The following is a 10,686-nucleotide window of genomic DNA, read 5'->3' on the forward strand; positions in this document are numbered from 1 at the left end:
CCAAAATGAACACGACCCACAATAGATGAGCAGGGCCAAAAATGAATGAATCCGGTCCGAATGATCACAGCCCATAATGGATGAAGAGAACCCAAAATGTATAGACTCATCCCATAATGGATACGACCTAACAGGATGAACAAGGCCCGATCTCGGCTCACAATGGATATAGCCCAACAAAATGAATAGAGCCCGAACTCGGCCAACAATGGACACGAACCAATGGGGTGAACAGGGCCTGAACTTGGCCCACAGTGGACACGACCCAACAGGATGAATATAGCCTGAACTCAGCCCACAATGGAGAGGCCCAATAAGATGAATATGGCCTAAACTCAGCCCACAATGGACACAGTCCAACAGGATCAACAGGGCCCGAACTCAGCCAATAATGGACACGACCCAACATGGTGAACAAGGCCCGAACTCGGCCCACGATGGAGACGGCCCAAAAGAGTTCTTCATCTCGATGAACTCAGAAGCAAGGAGGAAGGAGAAAGAGAAGGAAGAGGGATGAGGGAAGAGAGGAGAGGATCCGGTGGTGACCGGGCTGGGCGACTGACAACAATAGCGGCCGACGGCTGCTGCGGCGACCGGCGAGAAGAGGAAAATAGGGGGCGTCCTCAGTTTGGGGTCGAGATAGAGGAAGGAGGCTCGAATTATCTAGGAACAGAAGATCAAGGGGAAGGGGAGCTCATCGGTGTGTCGCCAAAGGGGAGGGTTCTCGGGCGAGGGTAGCTGGTCCGACGGGCTAGCAGCAGCAGCGCTAGTGCTCCCAATGAAAAAATGAGCAGCAATACTTGGGTCAAAAAAATAGAGCAGCAGAATAGGAGGGTTTTTAAGGGGTGGCGCTCGGCCAGGGCGGCACGCCGACTATCGGAGGAGGAGGGAGGAGAATGCTTGGCGGTGGATCAACCATAGGGGGATGGGATTTTATAGGAGGGTTTCCAAATGGGGTCGGTTCATTCACCACCACGATTCTCACAGCGGTTGAGTGGGATCGGCGGCTGTTCATGCGGTCGCGGGACTATCGCAGATCCTGCCCCCATTACGCTCGAGGAAGGTGGAGAAGAGGATCGCGATCACAATCTTCTATTCTTCTTCTTCTATCCAAATTGGACTGAAGTCGGTTGGGCCTGCCGACTTCAGTCCAATATGGCCCATTCCGAACTTGGTCTTACATTCTCCCCTTCTTTCTTCGCAGTCCTCTATTCTGCTTCTTCTATCCAAATTGGACTAAAGTCGGTTGGGCCTGCCGACTTCAGTCTAATATGGCCCATTTCGGATCTGGTTTTATATTCTCTCCTCCTTAAAAAAATTGTGCTCTCGATATTTGAAGAATCTAGGCCTTGCAATTTGAGGATTCTTAGCCCATTTAGTAACAAAAATCCAAGATCTCATTTTCCTTGATCAAAATCAGTGTGATAGATAGCTTTGGATCAATTATCAAAAATTTCATATAAACTAGCAAGATTAGCACTAGATAAGTGTCTAACTAAAATCTAACATTGATGCAGGGTCACTCCAAATTGGATTGGGATCAATTCACAATAAGCTCGACTAAAATTAATTATATTTGGGATAGAACTTGAAATAAAATTGATCCAATACAATTATCATGGTAGAGTGCTGATCCATAAAAGATAATGACCAACCTTATTAGAATCAAATCTTTATATGGCTAGAAATGTGATTCACAAATGAACATGTAATAATGGTCATTAGACACCAATGGTCTATTTCAAAAATGATTGGCCTCAATTCACAAGAGCAAGTCCGAGAACACAAAGTATTGATACCATGATTCAATATATCACAATGATTTAAATTTAGCTTAAATTTATAAATCATAAAGAGGGAACAATTAACACATGACTTATTTGGTTTCTAAAAAATTTAGATCAAATTTAACCAATGATCAACTCACCCTAGTCATGAAATGCTCAAAATTTTTTTTAGCATATCAACAATAGAAAAATCTATCAGAAAGATAACATAGTCATATCATGATTAACCTAAAAATCAACAAGATCCACATTTCCTTATTAACAAATGTCTTCTTTATTGAAAAATCTAGTCTTCGATCATAACATATTACAAAACACAGTCAATATTTTTGACCAGTTTAAATGGCTTCCTTAACTGAGACCGATGGGTTTCGTAAGATGTCGTTAGCAGTTCTTGATGAGTTCCAAGAACAAGTGTTGGAAATGACCTCTTGCTCCTTTCAAAGGAAAAGATAGAATTTTTCTCTACTTCTCTATGCAAATTCACTCATATTCAAAAAAAAAAGAACAATCAGAAGTAAATTGTTAGCAAATATGAAATTTATTGGTAGGACTAGTGTGCTTGACATCAGGGATGAGTTTTCTTTTTATTTAAGTGTCTATGGATCTTGAATTTTAATATTTGTTAATTTCTATTGGAGAAACTGTGGTAACCTATCTATTTCAGTGACATAATGAAATAATGCTGAAGGGTCTCGCCCGCAGATGTCAAAGAGAATAACAAAAGCATAGAGTAGAAAGTTAAAAGAAAAAAAAGTGTTTATTATCTGATAAATTAAAGTTGGCTTCAGCTCAATTAACTTTTATATATCTTAATGTGTCAGATTTAGTTGATTCCTATCCAAATAAAACAAGGTCAAGTGGGTCCAGCTATCAACTAGATGGTCAGTTTATATAAATAATGACTTAGGGATGTGTTGCATAGTGCAGTTTCTGAAGGGAATGGCTCCAAGTACGCATGCTTTTGCCTTGGTGGACAATGTGGTGATAGATAGACCCTTACACTTTGAGCTTTTCTTGCTGGGGAGTTAAAGCAATTAGATAAAGCTGAGCTTAAACACAATCCAAGGCTATTAAGGATGTTTTCTATTTTTAAAACAACGGAGAACTTCTTGTGGATTCTCAGAGTGAGTTTGAATTATTTAATGTATATGCAAGGAAACTTAGCACTTGATTGGCGAGATCTATTGCATGCATCTTACTTAGTTCACTTGATATTACTTAAAACACTTGATATTTTTCTGGAACATAGTATGGTTGTCTAGTTGTGTTAATTTTTCATGAGGGTTTTATGATTGTTTCCATTTTCTATAGAACTTTTTATATCTCCAAATTATTTAATTTGCTGCTTTGCTTGCATCACTATTGAAATTTGCTTCTATTTTTTCAGTGAAGTGATAAATCTGATTTTGTTTTCACAACTCAATATTCTGACATTTTTCTAAACTTGAATTCTTTATGCTTTAATATTATTATTCTATTGTTGACTTTAGTTCAGTTGTGGGTGGCCAAATTAAAAATTTGACAATAATAATTTTTTGGTAGAATTTAGATTTACATTGTGACCACAAAACAACGTATTTTGACCCAAAATGGAGGTTACTGTAAAGCATTTAATTTTAATAACCATGTTCTATAATGTACTTTAACTATTTTTTCATAAATTGATGGTATTCTCGGGTAAGCTATAGCTTACTAGTATAATAAAAAAAAACAAACTGAATTTCAATCCTTTTCTCCTCCATTTGCTACTTGCGCACATTTTGTATGAATCTTAGTATGTTTTGTGCCAGCTTTTTTACTCTTTGTCATATCTTTAATCGATTCCAAGGTTATATATAGTGTTACTATTGTCTTTTTGTTGGTGATGTGATATTTTCAGCTCCATTTAAATATATCCTATGTTAAAATTAATTCTTTCTCCTTTATCTTCATATTTTCTGTTTTTCATAATTCTGTATATGCTGTGATTGTATAATAATTCATATTGGAAAAATGATTATATGAAACTCAAATTAAATAGCTCGTAACTAGATCTAAGTGCAAGAACTTCTAAAGACCATGAATATAGAAAACCTAATATAGGATGTCCAATATTTGTGGACCAGATTTCTAATATCCTAGACATCTGTTATAATAATGCAAAATCGTTTGAGCTATGTATGTGTGCACTATCGGATATACATAATCTTTTGCCATGCCATGTTAAAGGAGAATATATATAAAATGAGATCAATCAAGATGATGTATTTATCTCTCACATATGCTAAGTCGAGTTCTGGAAAGAAAAAAATAGTATAAGAAGAAAAAGTAGAAACCTAACCTCGCTATCATGACTACGGAATTTTCTCAGGATGCGGCCAGTTGTGACATCTCAAATGAACACCTGCTGATCTCCACTGCATGAGCATAGCTTCGCCTTATCCTACGTTAGGATATATAATACAAATTTATCTATATTCTGATAGTTATGAAAGAGAAATTTACTAGATCTTGGTTAAACATAGGAAAGGTGATAATGGAAGAGGAACAGTATGATAGGATATAAACGTCGCAGGCATTGCGGCTGTGGGATTTGCAGGACTTGATAAGGACTTGTGGTGGGTGGGGTTGTGGTGCACCCTCCCAAACTGAAACTAAAGCAAACAATCAAAAGGCTTAAGGGACAAACTCATGAATTTTAGGATTTGAACAAATCTCAGGAAGGTGCACGGCTGGAGTTCTCACCACTGCGCAAGGCCACCTAGCCAGAATCCCACATGAAGTTAATGATGAGACTGGCTCCATTGCGTGTGCGCGTTTGGACACCTAAAATTACATGCCTCAAATGGCAGTCAGTAAATTATGCATAACTCAACACCTGAAAGACTTAAACAAAGAAGATAGATGCATGTGTCAGAATTTATATTACAAGAATAAGAAAATCCCAGAAACTTCATAGTTGATTTATGTAGCCATGCATACCAAGGCTGTGCCTTAAGCTAAATATTAGCATCTTCATAAGAAGGGCCCAGTACTTCAAGTTGTCTTATGCTGCCATGCATACAAAGACTGCATGTTTGAAGCTAAAATATTAGCATCTTCATAAGAAGGTCATTGAACGATGGAGGACAGCTGGGTAAGAAATAAAGAAGCCTGGTATAGATTGCTAGGCATAAAAACGGGAATAACGTCTTTATATAAACTACATGTCTTACCACTACTAAATATCTAAACATCAATTTCAAAATAATCAAAATGAAGTATGGAAGAAAAATTACCACGGAGGCATGTGCTCGGAATCTCGAAACCACAGATGCATCTACTAAATCCCAACAGAAAATAAACCCATCCTCAGACCCACCAGCAACATGTGCATCAGTGTTGGCCAGGTAGCAATCCATCTTGTAAGACTATGAAAAAGAAATTCACAGTAAACAGCAGTATCACACCACTGCGAAAGCAGCATAAACTTTAACAGCACCGGGCAACTGAAAAGAGAGAGAAGGGGCGCTGGAGGGAGGGGGTGGATGGAAAGTAAACACTGAAGTAACAAGATCAGTGGATGACATGACAACAAAATAAACTACAGAACGTGTCTGTCAAACCTTGCAGGTATGCCCCTTGTATTCTTGCAAAAGTTCCCCGGTGGACCTAATAATAGAAGCAAATCATAAATAAGCATGTATGAGATATATCTCAATTTTCTAGGAGATAGTGAAGGATATTACCTGTCCAGCAGACGTAGGGTAGAATCCAAGCAACTTGGTAAGACAGTTATCATCATTCGATAATGAGACAGTTCACAGACTGCCCCAAGTTGTCAACAAGTTCTCTAGTACATGGAATTGAAAGAAACCTTTAGAACAACATCCAAAGTGAAATAAACTTTATACTGGATAAACAGCCTTTTTTAAACAGAAATATATCTTATTGTAGTAGTGGGGCTTGACCATACTCACCTACCCAATCCGAATGTCAAATGTGCGAATGGTCCCATCAACGCTTACAGCAATAATTTCAGTTTTTGTCAAACAGAGAGACATTACACTGTCTTGACTCTTGAAATGGCAGTCCCAAACGATCCTACCATTTTGGCATTCCGAACGTCTCGCAACGTTAGAGACTTTTCGCTTTCCCAAACTCTTCCTCTCCGACTCCAATTACCAACACTACTCCTCCCATCTATAAATATGCCCTGCCACAACCTTCCTTACCCTCACACCATCATGCATGCCGCTCCCTTTGCTTGAAAAAGCTTTTAGGAGATCCACAAACATGTCGCCCGTTCAAAAGCTTGCCCTCTCATTCGTGATCGCATGCCTCATTGGGCTTGCTAATGCCCGCGAGCTCTCCTCCATGGAACCTGCCATTAGCCCTCTCGAGGCCCGGATTGCCTCCAACGAGGGCTAGTGGACTGCTGGAACGCACTGCTGGAGCTGAAATCATGCACCGGCGAGATCTTGCTCTTCTTCATGAACGGCGAGTCGTACCTGGGAGTCGACTGCTGCCGCGCCAGTGCTGGACCACGATGCTCCAGTCCCTCGGCTTCACTCCCTAGGAGGGCGACATTCTCAGAGGATACTGCGATGCCGAGGCCGCTCCTCCTCCTTTCGCCGTTGTGTCACTGCATCCCCACTCCACGTCGTCTCCCTCTGTGGCCGAAGCCGCACTCGCGTTTGCCGGTCCGGCGGCGGCCTAGCGCTTCACTGGGCTTCCGTTTCCACGAGCGATGGGGAGGGTCCTTCGATATCAGTCATGCTTCTTTGTTTACTCTCATCATGTCCTGATGTTAAAAAGTTCTGCATTGTCTACTGTTGTCATGGCTTCAATAATTTAATAAGATCGTCCTATTTCTCATTAAAGTCTTTTGGAGCTTGATAACACGATTAGCGTCATAGCTTGGGCTTGCTGCATCATATTTTACTAAAGCTTGTATATTTCTGCTGCTTTGAGGATATTCTTCTTATTCATGCAATTGAAGGACAATATGGAGTAATTTACTACATCAGGAATGGATGAAAAGAATTTATACGCTAGCAAGAAGGATAAAAAACAAGCTAAGAAGGAATGTTATTGGTACCATGAGTCAACTTAATCAAGTAATGCAACTGATGTGTTTAATTGCATAAGTCATGATCAGCAGTGAAAAGTTAATTTGGAAATAAGGCTACTGTTTACATAGAAGGTTGATTATGCAGTTCAGATTTCCTTAAATCAACTTCTTGTCAATGTAAGTTCTCTAACAAAATAGCAAGGATGACATTGCAAGCATCCAAAATATTATGTTATTCGGACCACAATTTCAGGGTTGAACATTCAACTAACTGGAGTTAGCATGTAGAGACAAGTGAGTTATAGAATTTCCATATTGAAATGTTATATTCACATTTTTTTCCCTTGCTTCTCACCAGTTTCTTTTTTGCTTCTACTTCTACAGGAAGAATAGAAGTGACGGGGGATATGCAAAATTTAATAAAAATTAATAACTGACAGCAGTCGCCTAAATATTTTAGGTCAGGAAAGTATTAATTCTTATTCTTACCCTATTATCCTTTCCCTCATTATAGCGAGTTTCTCCACCGGAGTTGCAACATGAACACAGAAGTCAATTGCATCCCCCATATCTGGGCTTCGATAGAAATTGCCAATGTATTTGGTAGCCAGTACACTGTTCGGATAAATTATCTTCTGGTTGTCATACCTCAGAAAAATTGTTGTCAATATATTCATCTCCTCAACAATCATCTGAAAATTAGAAAAATTAATTTCAGTAACTCATGTATAAGAATTGAAACAAAGCCACCAGACCCGTTTGGTTCCTTTTACCTGGACACAATCCACTTCACAACGATCACCCACATCAAAGGGGTGGGTGCATCACAAACAAGAAAATGATAGCTTCAAAGACTGTCTTCAAAGTGTTACCAAAAACAAATACCGCCAATAAAACCTGAGAACTAATGAGATAAAAGAAATGGGTGATTTCAAGGCCCGGAATAAGTAGCCAGAGAGCAAATATGATGATGCCCACAATTATGTTTGCCATTTGGTGGAGTTTGTTCACTGCAGTTTTTGTCATTCAGTGTCAAAGAAAGGGCTCTGCGTTCTCCGAATGCATTAATCTGCAGTCCAGGCAACAAAATGTTACACCATCTGTGCCAAGTCTTAAGAATATTTAACACACTGAGATCTTGTGAAGCGCAATAGCAAGATATCATTACCACCCAATTCTTGAGAGACTTCCTGCTAACCCTTTGTTTTTCTTGAGCTCCTTCAAAAAAGCTCATTGTCTTCTGAGCTTCATCTTCCCTCATGAATCGCATAAGGTCCTCCAAATAGATATACCTGAAAATTACACCTCAACCATGTTATTGATGAATTAACAGATGACTGCCGGATAAGACAAGGAACAAACTAAAATTTGGAAAGATACTAGCAAACTTTCTACCTGTGCTTCCTGAAAAACATTTACATTACATTTTCTTCCATGTGTAAAATTTTAGGAACCATATGGGGAACTTACAAGAATTTAACCCGTGGCTTCTTTCGACTTGACTCCATGATCGAACCGAATCCGGGATAACAGCAAGCCTGATAGATGTTGTCCATGAGGAAAAGGGGAAAAAAAACTGACCTAAAGATTGGCATCTCATCGATCAAAAGGCGTCATCGCTGGCATGCGGACGCGGGCGTGGACGGCCACGGTAGTTAACGAAGAGGCGGGACCCTTCCTCCCCCACGGACGGCGATCCATGAGCTCAGGCTTGGTTCCAAGAAACCCCGTCGCCATCGGAAACGCCGTCACCTGGATCCCTTTCGGCGGACTCCCTTCAGGAGACACGATCCCCGTAGGACTCGCCACAGGAGAACTCATCGTCGTCCCTTCTGGGGGATACCCTCCCAGATGCATGATCTCCCCGGTAATCGGAGCCTCGATCGCCGAAGATATCCCTCTGGGCGCGACTCCGGGCTCCATTGGCGGCTGAATTCCGTCCAGATTGGACGGGGGAACCACCGCCGGAAACGTGTATCTCGATCCCGGATCGGCGCCTCCGGCAACATTGGGAAGAGCTTCGCGATCGGAGACGGCGCCGGAGCTGGCGTATCCGGCGGATCAGGGACGGGTACGGAAGGAGATGGAGATCGGGCGGTCTTGGGGGAGGAACGGGTCTGCCAGAGGCCTTGTGGCGGTGGAGGGCGAGGACGACGTTCCAGACGACGGCGATGGCGAAGTCGGCGATCGGGGGCTGGCGGTGGCGGGCGAGATGTCGCGGTGGGGAACGACGGTGGGCAGGGAGGTAGGGCGGGAAGCGGGAGGCGGCGGAGGGCGATGTGGTCGTGGAGAGGGCGGACGTCGGCGGCGGCGGAGGGCGACGTGGTCGCGGAGAGAGCGGATGTCGGCGGCGGCGGAGGCGCAAAGAGGACAAAGTCGGTGCGGGCGAATAGGGTGTGGGAGGAGTTGAGGCGGAGGAGGTCAAAACGAAGGTCGGAGGCGGCGATGGCGTCGCCAAAGAACTGGTAACCGCGCGACCGGAGGGCGGAGATGGTGGCGTCGAGCTCTCGATCGGAGATTCAGTCCCCCCGGCGGGCGAATAGCGAGAGGAGCAGTACGGCGAGGAGGAGCGGGTGGTTTGTGGTCGCCGTTGGTGAGGGAGAGCGGGAGGAGAGAGAGGAGAGGAGAGTTCTTGATTTCTGGGAGAAACAGGGATGCCGAGTTTATAAGGAGTAATTTCTTGGGGCGAAGTGAAAACACCTGGTGTGGGGCTGAACAGTGTTGGGAGAGGGGTGGATGGATCCTCGGAAGGGGGCTTCGGCTCGACCGGTGGCCGGGGAAGCTGGGGGATCTGCTGCGCAGGGTGGGGGGGGGTGTGATGAAGGAGCGCTCATGGGCGGATGTTGCAAGGGGATCTGCTCGGCAGCCGGCGTGGTCCTGCCAGCAGCCTTCTCCCCGTGAGCTGGAGGTTTTGCAGGCGAGGTTTTCCGCCGAGGTGGTTGACATCTCGGAGGAGGAGTTGGAGGTCGCTCGTGCGGAATGGAGGAGCACGGCGATCATTGTAAGAAGTTTGGGGAGGTCAGTGCCAGGTGAGTGGATCGCGAGGGAGATTAAGAGGGTTTGCCAGTTGGATTATACCGTGGAGGTCTTCCCGCTGATGGATGGGGTCACAGTTCTCCGGTTTTCCAAGGAGAATGATCGCGAGGCTGCGGTGATGAACGGCCCCTGGATGGTGGCCGGGCAGTTGTTGGCGATGGAGAGGTGGCGACCGAACTTCGTGCCCGGTGCCACGGGGGTAGGCAGGGTGGTCGTCTGGCTCCGGCTGCCACGGCTTCCAGTCGACTATTGGAGGAAGGGAACCATTTACAAGATCGCTGCTAGAGCTGGGAATCCGTTGGCACTGGATGGATTCACGGAGCAGGGGCGGAGGTTTGGGTTCGCAAGAATCAAAATTGAGCTCGACTGTTCTGGCCCCCTTAAACCCGGAACGCTGGTGAGGGGAAGATCCGGCGGTGTCGATGAGGCTTTTTGGCAAAGCTTCGTCTATGAGAATTTGCCGGCGCCGTGCTCCAAGTGCGGTCGGATCGGGCACGCGGCGCCGGAGTGCGGGCGTTTCCCTCCGGTGGTAGGTCTGGGGGAGACGATGGAGACAGGGGGGAGGAAGATGACGGGTACTGGAGTGGATGACCAGGGGGCTGCTGAACCGGAGCTTGGGGTGGCGGATGCTGTGGAGGAGCCGGCGGTGTATGGGCCATGGATGGTGACGAGCCGTACCTGGCATAAGTCGGTGGCCAAGAAGCCGGTGCCGAGGAAGGAGGCAGCTGAGGAGGGCTCTCGGCCGGATCCGGTGACCACTCCCTCCCGCTCCAGTGAGATTTCTTCTGGGGTATCCTCACCGGTCGACCTTGAAGGGTGGCAGAAGCC

At 44.4% G+C, this 10,686-nt stretch overlaps 2 protein-coding genes across 3 annotated transcripts; both read right to left on the minus strand.

The window, feature by feature from the left end:
- Positions 1-4,549: 4,549 nt before the first annotated feature.
- Positions 4,550-5,866, minus strand: LOC103703250 (uncharacterized). Of its 2 annotated transcripts, XR_005513591.3 has the most exons (6): positions 5,729-5,866; positions 5,498-5,601; positions 5,375-5,420; positions 5,048-5,179; positions 4,752-4,838; positions 4,550-4,655 (listed from the first exon to the last, which is right to left on the minus strand). XR_005513591.3 is itself a non-coding variant. In XM_088709895.2 (5 exons), the coding sequence occupies exons 2-5, from the start codon at positions 5,551-5,553 to the stop codon at positions 4,806-4,808; spliced, it is 267 nt and encodes an 88-aa protein (XP_088566021.2). In that variant the 5' UTR covers positions 5,554-5,601; positions 5,729-5,866; the 3' UTR covers positions 4,550-4,805. The 2 variants fall into 2 exon arrangements, 1 of the variants encoding a protein (XP_088566021.2); XM_088709895.2 differs by having other exon boundaries at positions 4,550-4,838.
- A 721-nt stretch (positions 5,867-6,587) lies between these two features.
- Positions 6,588-8,642, minus strand: LOC148700304 (mechanosensitive ion channel protein 5-like). Its single transcript, XM_088709893.2, is given in 7 exon segments — positions 6,588-6,728; positions 7,312-7,514; positions 7,596-7,640; positions 7,642-7,843; positions 7,845-7,891; positions 7,991-8,114; positions 8,293-8,642. Coding segments are annotated over 7 exon segments (792 nt in total). The 5' UTR covers positions 8,418-8,642; the 3' UTR covers positions 6,588-6,682.
- Between the last annotated feature and the right edge of the window lie 2,044 nt (positions 8,643-10,686).

Source organism: Phoenix dactylifera, chromosome 13, assembly GCF_051530095.1.
Source record: "Phoenix dactylifera cultivar Ajwa chromosome 13, Ajwa_hap1_PhDact_Kaust_v1.1, whole genome shotgun sequence".
Lineage (NCBI taxonomy): Eukaryota > Viridiplantae > Streptophyta > Magnoliopsida > Arecales > Arecaceae > Phoenix > Phoenix dactylifera.

Excerpts from the sequence above, each read along its gene's own strand:
- LOC103703250 (XM_088709895.2), bottom strand. The coding sequence starts at position 5,553 with ATGATGATAACTGTCTTACCAAGTTGCTTGGATTCTACCCTACGTCTG. Across the intron at positions 5,421-5,497 it reads ACCCTACGTCTGCTGGACAG|GTCCACCGGGGAACTTTTGC; the intron begins GTAATATCCTTC and ends TTCTATTATTAG. Across the intron at positions 4,839-5,047 it reads TCCGAGCACATGCCTCCGTG|TCTTTGTATGCATGGCAGCA; the intron begins GTAATTTTTCTT and ends TCAAACATGCAG.